This window comes from Empidonax traillii, unplaced genomic scaffold (genome assembly GCF_003031625.1).
Source record: "Empidonax traillii isolate 1590-97213 ecotype Southwest subspecies unplaced genomic scaffold, ASM303162v1 scaffold27:size3997909, whole genome shotgun sequence".
Lineage (NCBI taxonomy): Eukaryota > Metazoa > Chordata > Aves > Passeriformes > Tyrannidae > Empidonax > Empidonax traillii.
In genome coordinates this window covers 452,491-463,579 of record NW_020955220.1, presented here as the reverse complement: position 1 = coordinate 463,579, position 11,089 = coordinate 452,491, and the positions used below count along the sequence as shown (strand labels likewise).

General features: G+C 61.9%; 3 protein-coding genes across 11 annotated transcripts in view; 1 reads left to right on the top strand and 2 right to left on the bottom strand.

Annotated features, from left to right (window-relative positions):
* Nucleotides 1–2,153: 2,153 nt before the first annotated feature.
* TWNK (twinkle mtDNA helicase) lies at nt 2,154–7,306 on the bottom strand. Of its 2 annotated transcripts, none has more exons than XM_027907789.1 (5): nt 5,841–7,306; nt 5,083–5,323; nt 4,350–4,457; nt 3,892–4,033; nt 2,154–3,295 (listed from the first exon to the last, which is right to left on the bottom strand). In XM_027907789.1, the coding sequence occupies exons 1-5, from the start codon at nt 7,096–7,098 to the stop codon at nt 3,041–3,043; spliced, it is 2,004 nt and encodes a 667-aa protein (XP_027763590.1). In that variant the 5' UTR covers nt 7,099–7,306; the 3' UTR covers nt 2,154–3,040. The 2 variants fall into 2 exon arrangements, with proteins under 2 accessions (XP_027763590.1, XP_027763601.1); XM_027907800.1 differs by having other exon boundaries at nt 2,154–3,259.
* Nucleotides 7,290–8,327, top strand: MRPL43 (mitochondrial ribosomal protein L43). Its single transcript, XM_027907814.1, has 3 exons — nt 7,290–7,453; nt 7,830–7,936; nt 8,100–8,327. The coding sequence occupies exons 1-3, from the start codon at nt 7,323–7,325 to the stop codon at nt 8,312–8,314; spliced, it is 453 nt and encodes a 150-aa protein (XP_027763615.1). The 5' UTR covers nt 7,290–7,322; the 3' UTR covers nt 8,315–8,327.
* A 60-nt stretch (nt 8,328–8,387) lies between these two features.
* The window catches only part of SEMA4G (semaphorin 4G), a 29,653-nt gene continuing 26,951 nt past the window's right edge, over nt 8,388–11,089 (bottom strand). For 6 of the 8 annotated variants that reach the window (XM_027907750.1, XM_027907773.1, XM_027907757.1 and 3 more), the window contains 4 exons: nt 10,937–10,998; nt 9,579–10,842; nt 9,251–9,369; nt 8,388–9,168 (listed from right to left, as the gene is read on the bottom strand). In XM_027907750.1, the coding sequence (XP_027763551.1) occupies nt 9,998–10,842; nt 10,937–10,998 (907 nt within the window). In that variant the 3' untranslated portion in view covers nt 8,388–9,168; nt 9,251–9,369; nt 9,579–9,997. Of the gene's footprint in view, nt 9,169–9,250; nt 9,402–9,578; nt 10,843–10,936; nt 10,999–11,089 lie in introns of all 8 variants that reach the window. The other 2 variants (XM_027907727.1, XM_027907734.1) reach the window with 2 other exon arrangements.

The following is an 11,089-nucleotide window of genomic DNA, read 5'->3' as shown; positions in this document are numbered from 1 at the left end:
GAGAGGGTCCCATCGTCGTCCGGAGAGGGAGGGGCTGCCCAGCCCAACCTCCAGCCGCCCAGTAAAACCAGTCAGCAACTGGGGCGGCGTCACCACCAGCCACTCTGGCTGGAGCACAGCGTTGCCGGATCCCACCGTTCCAACCCCAAAACGCCAAGAGAAGACTCGGCCACCGCTCAGCCAGATCCCCACTCCGAGCAGCTGGGGATTCCAGGCCCCCGGAGGACCCCCATGCCTCGACGGCACCTAAGGGCCACTCCAGAGCAGGGGGAATCAGCCCCTCGTCCCTCCCCACACATCTGGCACATGTGGGATGGAAACCCTCCATGCCCAGCTGCGCCCCTCTCTGTTCCCCCCAGCATCCTGACGTTCCCTCGATGGTGCTGCTGCCCTTGCCCGCTCGGAGCCCCCCCCCGCCCCACTGAGCCCCACAACACCCAACCTGCCCCATGTGCACCCCAACCCCACAGCACCCTGAACTGCCCCATGGTGCCCGCGAGCCCCGCTGCCCCACAGCTCCCCCAGAGTGCCCTAAACCGTCCCCAAAGTTCCATGACACCCCCAAAATGTTCCACGGCGCTCCTGGGCCTCTGCTGCCCCACACCTCCCCTGAATTGCTCCTAAACCACCCCAAAAGTGCTGCAAAAGACCCCCAAAGTGCCCAACAGCGCGCCTGGGCCTGCATTGCCCCACAGATCTCCTCTAAAGCACCCCCAAAGTGTCCCGAGAACCCCTCAACTGCCCCAAAGACCCTCTGGGCCTCTGCACTCGCAGCGCCGTCCCGACATGCCCCCGAAACACCCCCAAAGTACCCCACGGCGCCCCAGGGCCGCCACTGCCCCCGCAACCCCCCAGAGCGCCCCGGACCCCTCCAAATCGGCCCCGGGGGGCCCGGCCCCACAACATCCCAAGCCCCGGCAGCTCCCCCCGAAGCGCCCGCCAACCCAAATCCCCGAAGCGCCGCCGCGGCCGCCGCGCCCCCCCGGCCCCGCGGGACCCCCGGGCGGCCCCGGCCCGGCCCCCGCACTCACCGCGGCCCCGCCACCGCCTCCCGCGCCGCGCCGCGCCCCGGCCCCGCCCCGCACAGGCCCCGCCCCGCATCGGGCCCGCCCCTCGTCAGGCCCCGCCCCCGACCCGAGGCCCCGCCCCCCGCGGGAAGGGGCCGAGGGAACTGTGGGGTGCGTGGGGCACCCCCCGCGGGCCACCCTCACCCGGTACATTCCCAGTCACGTCCGTCCCGGGGAATTCCCAGAACTCACCTGCTTCTTTGCCCCAGCCAAGCCCCCCCAGGTCAGGGCTCTTCACCTCCAAAGCTCCCCCAGGCCTTTGAGGTGAAGGTCGCCCTCGAGCTTTCGCCCCTCTCCCTCCTCCCTAATTATTCGGTGAGCTCAGCACTCTGCTAAGGAGGCTAGGGAGCTCTGCCCCACCTGACATCGCATCCCTCTCTCCATGAGATGTTAAAGGTAATGCCACTTCCCAGCCTTTCTGAGACTCAAACTGGGAGAAAAAAAGAATAAAATAAGTCCCCATCAGTTCACCCACCCCAGAGAATTGTGGGTGCCCACCTGTCCTCCAGGGCCTGGGGTCACCCAGGGTCCCCCCACAGGCTCAGCTCCTCCATCCCCTCCCAGCCCCAAGGAGGGATGGTTGGGTGATGGGGGTCCTGGGCTACTCCACTGCCTCACTTCCACTCCTGACAACACCTGACCTGAGAAAGACTGGAGAAATGGGGGCCAGTGAGCTGGCGGGGGTCCTTGGGTTGAGGAGGGACACCCACACACCCCCCTCACTCCCTGACCCAGCTCCGCTCCCATGTCTTACCTCCACTTCCCTAGGAGCATCCTCCACCATTGCCTCCAGCCTGCCCTGAGGGTACTCACACCCGCACTGACAGCACCCAAGGGTGCTCTCTGGGAGAGCAGGTACATCCCGGAAACGCGGGGCTGGGCGTGTACTGCCCGCCTGCTCCGGCCCCTCATTATGGCTCAGGTTAAAACTATGCCCAGCAGAGGCTGCTAATAACCCCTGTGCCAGGGCCAGGGCAGGATGCTGGGCGCAGCAGGGACATCCTCGGGGGGGCCACCCCCTCCCTGGCCAGAGTACGCCCCCTAGCCCCAGGGTCCTCCAGTCACAGGGACAGAAAAGGCACTCACGTTTATTCTTTAATAAAAATAGGAAGGGAAAAAAATTGAAGGGATTAGACCAAGATCCAGCTGTGGACTCATCCTACCAAGGCAAGGACTGGCCAGGTCACAGTATTTGCTGCCTGCAGCCCAGAGGGCAGGGGGGTGGCAGCTCCCCCAGCGCAGCAGAGCAAGGCAGGGCTGCTCCCTGCGAGATTTTATTGCTGATGATGCCCGGAGAAAGGGGCTTGGGAGACCCTGAGCAAAAGGAGTCAGGTTGGGTGCCAGCCAAAGGGGCAGAGCTGGAGAGTGCCACATCGCACCCACTCCCACCATGTCCCACCAAGAGCACACAATTCCAGGGCATGAGCCATCCACAATCTCCCACACGTCACCATCTTTCCCTCACTGACTCCATCCCAGCCAGGACTGAGCCCTCAGAACCCCACTCATGATGGGGGTTTTTCCAATACGTGTCCCTCTACAGAGTTGCCCCACTCAGTCCCTCCCACTTAGCAACAACTCATGATTTCAGCTCCATTTTAGCCACAATGTAACGACGTGTCACAAGTCCAGAGATACCCAAGTCCCTGGGCCACAGGTGATCACCACCATCACCAAGTCTAGACTGACTCCATTCCCACCATGCTCCCAGCACTTAGCACCAGCATGGAGCAGCCAGTGTTTGTCAAAGCACCTTCCCCAGCTCACTTTTTTCTAGGATTAGCCCACTCCTCCTCTCACAGTGGCACTCAGAGACACTGTGCTGGTGGCCAAGAGGTTGGTTCATGCAGGAAGAGTGGCCACAGTGGCATGTGGCTGCTGCTCCCAGAGAGAGGGGCTGGCATACTCCAGCCCTGTGCTGTCAGCACTAGTCCCCATCCCTCCAGACAAACGGAGGAAGAGACCTGATGGGCTCATGGCTTCTTGGAGGCTCCTATGCCTCCCTCCAGAGCTTTCTTGGCTAAAAGCTCCTTCTCCTCTTTCACCTTCTTCAGCCTGGACTTGCTTTTGGAGGATGAGAAAGTGAGTGAGGCCTTGCTGAACTCCAGAGGGAAGATGCCCACATCCCCATCAAAGCGATTCTTGGACACTTGCAGGAAGCGCTTCCCTGGCCCTGTCGTCAGCTTACGCTCCTGCAGGATGAGGACGTTGTCAGCCTCCTGGCTGGCCTGGGGAGAAGAAAACATTTCCAGGAGAGTGCCAGGGATACAGACAGAGTCACGGGGCTCAGAGTTGCTCACAGACAGCCTGCCCAGCTCCTTTGAGCCCTGTTAAAGGGTACCCCAGACCACAGCAATTCCAGCACTTCCCTGAAACCAACCCCTTGTGTTCCTCTGGGACATCCCAGTGACCCATGAGGTGGACAGGTTTCAGCTGAAGCCACAGGACATCTTAGGGAAACAGGATCACAGGAGGGCTGTGCACAGACAGCATCTCCTGCCCACCGCTGCAGGTTTTTCAGCATCCCGGAAGAGACCAGAGTACTCAGAGAGCCCATCCCTGCACCCTCCCTGCCTCCTTCTTTAATTATCTCCTAGTACATCCCACTCACAGTCAATGACTATTAATTAACTCCACCTAAAGCCCCAACAGAGCTTTAGCTACCAATGGATTTGCTCCCTGCCTGCATGAGGACTCCTGGGGACATCCCATGCCTTTCAGCTCTTTACAAGTCCCCAGTGAAGACTCATGGAAGCTGACGAGAGCTGGGAACAACTGTCCAAAGTATCCCCGCCCCTCCTGGGAACAGGTTGGCCCAGCTCACCTTGGCAGAGCCAAAGATAGAGGCTGTCTGCAGCTCCTTCTCGTCATCCTCTTTGCGGGGATGGATGACCAGGGTGATGTGGCAGTTGTTGTCTGTGGCAAACTTGCGGAAGGCACCGACGACGTAGTCCTGGGCAATGAGCCTGCCACAGCAGCAAGAACAGGGTTAGGGGCTGGCACTGCTTGGTGGCAGGGTGCAGCAAGGTGCTCATCCCCACAGCAGGAGTGTGAGAGCACTCTCCATGAGACAGCCAACCCCACATAGACAAAGGGATGTGGTACAGCGGGGATGGCTGGTAACCTGCTCAACCTTTCCTATCTCTTCCTCCCTAGGGCAGTGTTCACCCTTTAAAGGAAACACCCCATGTGGGCACCCAGCCTCTACCGTGACACCTGACAGGGACAACTCCAGCAGTGAAAGTGGCAGAGGAATGAAGGGTCTGACTGGAGAAGGGCTACCTGTCCACAGAGAGGTGGTCCTGTCCCATCATGAACTGGAGGTTGTCGATGATCACGTGGGTGATGTCGTACATGTAGACGGCGTGCTGCATGGTGTCAATCACCGTCCTGGACAGGGGAGACCAGGATCAGCCCCAGGGATTAGCAGAGGTGGGGATGGGGATGCTGAGCCAGGCACAGAGACACAGAGAAACAGAGCTGGGAGGAACCAGGCTGGGTCCTGATGAGCACTGAGCCCATCCCACTTCTGCATCTTCCCCATTGCAGGATAGGCACAGCCTCACCCACACAAGTAAAGGCAGTTGGGATCAGGAGGACCCAGTTGCTGCCTTGCCCACTGCCCTGCAATCCCCATAGCCCATGGGGATGTGTGCAGGTGCCACAGCACCTGATGAATAGAACGAGCTGGAGGTGCCTATCCTACCTGTTCAGCAAAGGACAGTGCTGCCAGGTGAGCAGGGTGTGGAGGGTCACATCCTAGCACGGGGACACATTCCCTCCCTTCACTCCCATCCCAGAGGGAGTCTGTGACAGTCCCCACAACAGGAGGAATGCAGCTGATGGAGCCATAAAGTCCCCACATGCCAACTCCAGGACTTGAACAGTCCCAACGTGCCTCCTGCCAGCCCCAAATCTGTGACTCACTGCGGGGGAAGAGCCCCAGTTCCCCAAGGCCCTGCCGCACATGCCATGAGGGGCAAATGCCACTGGGGATGGAGGTGTAGGACCATACTTGATGTTCTGCTGGCCATGGAAGGTCATGAAGTAGAGCGGGAGATCCTCAAAGCGATCGGCCCACTCATCGTACAGCTCCAGCTGGTCCTCCAGGCGCCGACCCGCGAACTGTGTCAGCATGATCTTGGCCAGGCGGACGTTGTTGATCTCAAAGCTGCCCCACAGCGTGCAAACTCCCTGCATGCACAGGTCCAGTGCATACTCGCTGATAAAAGTGGTCTTCCCACTGCCCGTTGGGCCTGGCGCAAGAACAGAAACAGGACGAATTAGCTGGGGACATGATTCTACCCATCCTGAATGTGCTGGCAGGCTACTGAAAGGTGGAAGTGCCAGGGAGTGGGAAAAGAGAGGCCCATCCACAGTACTCACACCATAAATAAAGAACGTCTCATGCCACACTGCATGCCTGGGTGAAGGGGCATTGCCTCCCACAGCCTGTGGGTCCCTGGGAAGGGGTGGGCAGCCGGTGGGGTGGGCACAGGGAGAGCTCAGACAGGAGGTGGCAGGTGGGAGCAGGCGTAAGGGACAGTTCAGGACTTCCTATGCTGCCCCAGGCAGGGAGCCCATCACCACATCGGCATGCCCAGTCCCATCGCACTGAGGAATGCACCCCAGCCTCTCACATTCCTTCGAGACAGGCTCAGCCAAACTCGTGAACAGAGAGACTTGGAAGACTCATGAGGCAACAACCCCAGAAGGGTGAAGCCACCAAAGAGCCTTCTGCTCCGGCTGTCCACCAGCCACTGTGCCCCTTACCTGTGAAGACAGTAAGCTCCCCTTTGCGGTGCCCTTTGAGGAGCTTGTTGAGCTCCGGGAAGCGCATCCACTTGATGCCAGCCACCTGCTCGGTGTTGGCTAGCTCCCCAAACACCTCCTCACGGAGCTGCCGGAAGGAGATGATGGATTTGTGGCTGGCGGGCAGGGCAGCACGCAGGATCTTGGTGAAGTTCAGGCCCTGGTTCAGAGCCTCCAAGGGCCGGGGCTGCAGGTTCCCAGGGCGCACCAGGGAGCAGCGCTTGAGGCTCAGCTTGCGGGCAAAGAGCTTGGCAGCTTCCCAGGAGCGCAGGTCATCACCGAGCCACAGAGTGATGCGCTTGAACTGCTCCAGGTAGGGGAGGAGGGCGGGAGGAAGGCAGGTGGTCCCCCGCGGCAGGGCCAGGCTGGCCACCCCTGCAGCTTGGTGCAACGCCAGGGCATCCAGCTCCCACCCAGTTAAGACCAGCTCTGTGTCTCGACAGCCGATCAGGGGCAACCCAAAAAGATTGTGATAGGAGTCAATGCGGGGTAAAGTCTCTTCTAGGTAAGCTACCGCGTTCCCCTTTTTCTCCACCCTCACAAGCTTCAGGCCCTTCAGGGTTGCATTGCGAGGGCTGAACCAGGGAAAGACCAGGGACTTGGCAGTCCTCAGATAACGCACCCCGAAGCGTTTCAGGGTGGCATTTGACACCAGGGAGATACCAAACATGGCCTTGGTCTTGTTGGTCTCCTCCTCATCCAGCAGCTCCCAAAGCGGCAGAGCCCGGTCCCAGATGCAGCGGGCATCTTCGCTAGCCTGTCGCATGTCCTCTTCCATCTCCTCCGAGGTGGCGGGGGGAATGCCACGGTGCCACAGCTCCACATTGGCCTGGAAGTCCTGCCAGGTGCCCTCGGCCAGGGTGGCCGTGCATAGGAAGCTGCCCGTGGTCTTGTCAATGAAAAGCGTGTAGGGGGCACTGGCGGCTGCCTGCGATGGCTGGTCCGCGTGGTCGGCGGTGAAGAGGCTGGGGGTGTGCAGGCAGCTGTACCCGTCGTGGAAGGGGATGTCGTGGGCCCGCAGGTACTGCCGGATCTCGGTGATGGAGACGGAGGGCGCGGGCCCCTCGGGGGAGGGCAACACGTCTTTCTTGTAGCGCCGCTGGCCGAGGCGGCCCGGCACCCCGGGGCTCAGCGAGGCTCCCTTGCTCCTGGTCCCCCCGCAGAACAGCGGCAGGAGGCGGCCGGCGGCTCTGCCGGGCCGCAGGGGCACCAGAGCCATCCTGACCGCCCCCGCACCCTCCCGCGCCGCTGCCGCTCCGCATGGGCGGCTGCCCCGCGGCCCCCGGCCCCGCAGAGCCGCTCAGGCCGCCGTCCCCACGTGGGACCACACGGACACCGCCATTGCCTGGTCCCGCTCCGCGAGCGTCACTTCCCGGTGGGGCGGGGGCGGCCGTTCCCTATCCCGCCCCTCCGGCGGTTCCGGCTCCGGGTGAGCGCGGAGCCATGACGGGCCGCGGGTCGCCCAGCCGGTTCCTCACCGCTGTCCTGCACAACGGCGTGGGCCGGTACGTGCGGCAGCTCCAGCGCCTGCAGTTCCTCTTCAGCCCCACCGCCGCCGACGCCCGCGGAGTCAGGTACCGCCGGAGGCGCCCACCCGCCTTCTTGGATCGGGAGTGGGTAGCCTGGTGGCCCCTTAACTCGGGGAAGGGGGTCTTCCCCCTGCCCTGTCAGCGTGGGGAGGGGACGTGGCTGCAGCCCCATGACCAGAGAGGAGCGGCGGAATGGGACCCCGAACCTCCTGCGAGACGGGGCAGGGGCTGGAAGGCGGCACCGGTGACCCCTGAGCTCCGCCCGGGCACAGGGGGCATCACCCCAACTTCTGCGCTGTGACCCCTCCCGTAGGCAGGGCATGGGGGGGGTGACCCCTCCTGTGACCTTCGCCTTCGGTGGGGGCTGCGACCCTCCCCCATCTCTGGCCTGGCTGGGGCTCACGGTCCCTCTGTTCCCCAGGCAATTCGTGGAGGAGGAAGCACAGGACTTTGCTCGGCAGCACCCCGATGTTGTTCTCTACGTGAGCCCCTGCTCGGGCACGGGCCCGCTGGTGCGGGCTGAGTACTGTGAGTGTTGGGGGACACGGGGAGAGAATGGGGATGGGGCTGTCCCTGCTGTGCTCCGGCAGACAGTGCTGGGGCAGCTGCTGTGGGATGGGGGATCAGCAGCTGCCCCCTGGGAGCCTGTGGAGTGGGGGGATCCTGGCCTGACCCCCTCACTCTGTTGCAGTGAACGGGACAGTACGGGAGGAGCTCATTGCCAGCAAGACAAGCAAGGAGATTGTGCAGCTGATCACCAAGCTGGCCAACCAGTCCGGCCTGGACATCATCCGCATCCGCAAGCCCTTCCACACCGACAATCCCAGCGTTCAGGGCCAGTGGCACCCCCTCACCAACAAACCCTCCATCCTCACTGTCCAAGGCCCACGCCTGCAGCCCCAATAAAGCCTCTTCCACCCACAACCCCATGCCTCTGCATACATCTCTCTTGCCTGTAGAGAGACGCAGCCACACCATGTCCAGACAGAGCTGTGTTTATTGCCAAGGGGATGTGGAGCTGTGCACGAGGGGTGCCAGACACAGGGTGATGCCCCTCCCTGGGGGGTGAGGGTGGTCCTTGGCGATGGTTCATGTCCCCTTCTTGCAGCAAAAACTGGGGGCAGGATGGGAGAAGCCAGGTGTGCAACTCTTACCTTTTCCCACTAAGCACTGCTCTCCTGGAATAGGAGGCCTGTGCTGTAGCCCATGAGGGACCCCAGGGGCTGCCACCCCTGCTTGTCTCCCCTGTAGGGCTGAGCTGGCAATGTCCTGATCATGGAAGCGCCAGCAAGGAACACAGGGCAGGACACACAACCCAGCAAGTCTGTCTTTCCACAGCTTCTCCAGTGTCACCACATAAAATGCTTTTGTCACCAGTCTCTCAGGTTCCCCCAGGAGGTGGCAGAAGCAGAAACAGTTGGGGGGATTTAAGAACCATGGCTGCTTCTGGGAAGTGCCATGAAGAGGAGGATGCTCCAGAAGGAGGCAGACCGGCAGACCCTTGTCCAGGGCTCTTCTTCCTCACTGTGTGAGGACATTTTCCCACCCATGGATTGTCCCACAGGTGACAGGACTGTGCCTGAACCCCAGTTCTCCAACAGCACCACTCAGGAGGGCAGAAACACGTGCTTGAGGCCACAGGGGCACTGTGGATGTCAAGGGGACGTGGGTGCTGCGGTGGTCCCTTGTCACACTGTAGGGCATTGTGGTGCCAGTCCTGCTGCTAGTGCATCTTGCTGCCTGCTGCTGCATCCAGCGCCCTGGGGAGAGGGGGCAGAGCCCTGTCAGGATCAGAGAGCCTGGGGATGCCACCTCCCCAAGGCACCCAAACCAGTATTTCACCTGTGGCCTCTTTGCAGGGGGCACATGCCCCTTCACCAGCTGCTCCAGTGAATTCAGGCCATGAGCTCCTCACCATGTGTCGCTCCCTTGCCAAACCATCCTCTCCCAGAGAGGAAACCCTGGGGGGCAGACATGGGACAGCGGGCAGAGGCTGGCAGCCACCGAGGCCAGCCCCCACAATGTGAGATGTGTCCACTGCCCCTCTCCTGCCTGAGAGCGGGCAGCTGGAGAAACGCCCTGTTCCCATGCCAGAAAGGGATCCTGCCCCCTGCAAGAGGCACAGGCACAGTGCGTCAGCCCCCAGCCCCCCTCCCTGCTCCTCACCCACCTCTCAGCAGCTGTTCGGCTCCCATGTGCCGAGGAACACCCAGCAGGGCCGGCCGAGTCCACGCGTCCATGACAGTGTCTATTTCATGCCTGGATGAAGAGACAGAAACTCTCCCTCCCCCCCAGTGTCCACCTTCAGCCAGGTGCCAGCTCCCATCTCCAGCTTGTGGCCACCATCAGTGGGTTTTTATACATAAATAGAGCTCCCAAATTTAAATAGATGCTTATTTCTTTTTCTTTTTTTTCTGTACAGCAAGTCTCAAAAGTAAAAGCCAAAGGAACGGCTGAGCCCGGGCCCGGCCCGGCTCTGCCATCCAGGAGGTAGTTTCGCCTGAGTCTTGTAACACTGCTGGCAAAGGGGTGGGAGAAGGGGCTGAAGGGGAGGAGGGTCCCGCTGGGCAGGACCCTCCTCCCTGGCCCCTACACAGAGCTCTCGTCCAGCTTCTCCACCAGCTGCGTGTGTTTCCGCTTCTCCAGAATCTTGCTGAGCTCCTCAGTGAAGGACGCGCTGTAGAGCGGGGAGACCAGAGGCTCCTCCTGCTGCTGTAGCAGCATGTAGCTGTTGCCGTTCATCTTGCGGAGGACGTTGGGCAGAGCCCCCATGCCGTTGGTGAGCTCGGCCGGCAGTGGGGGTGGCAGCGGGGGCGAGGCAACCGGCAGCTCCTTGACTGGGGAAGTGGCAGCCGTGGGCGCCTCACCAGGGATGATCCGCAGGCAGCCGTCAGGGTAGGTGAGCTCTTCCTCCTCCTCCTCCTCCCGGTGGCCCTTGCGCAGGCAGTTGGCTGAGACAGTCTGCAGCTCCACGCTGGATGGCCGTGGCTCCCCCAGCACGTACTTGCCCTTGCGCTTCTCCAGGCAGGACATGTAGAGGAGGACGGTGCTGAGCACAGCACAGAGCACCACCAAGGTGACAATGGCAGAGATGTAAGCCACCTTCATGTCATTGGCTGCCTGGCTGGCAGCGTGGGGTGTGGCAGGAGCCGTAGGGCTGCGAGGCAGCTCGGGCAGCACAGTGAGGCTGTAGGCAGCCAGCAGTGTCTGGAGACCCCGCTCCTCCCCGTAGCAGCGGTACTCGCCACTGTGCTGGGGCAGCGTGTCTGTCACCAGCAGCCCATCCACCCCCACGCGCAGCCGGTCCTGCCCCATGCCCAGCACCTCGCTGCCGTTCAGCAGCCACATGGCTCGGGCCAGGTTGGAGCGCTGGTCGCAGGGCAGCAGCACATCATCCCCCTGCAGCACTGTCCGGTTCTTCCATGGCAGGAAGCCTGTGGGGACACACACCGCCTCACACCTGCCCTGGCCACCCTAAGGGATACTGGACACCAGCATCCCCATGGTCTTGAGGGGTGGCAGACTCACCCCGCCCGGAGATGCTCCGGCATCCCTTGTTGCCGCTCTGAATGTCCTGCACCAGCCCTGTGCTGCAAGGCATGAGGAGCTTCAGCCATACAGCCTTGGCTGAGCCCGCCCTTTATAAGGTCATGGCCACCAGGAGATCCACCACCAGATACT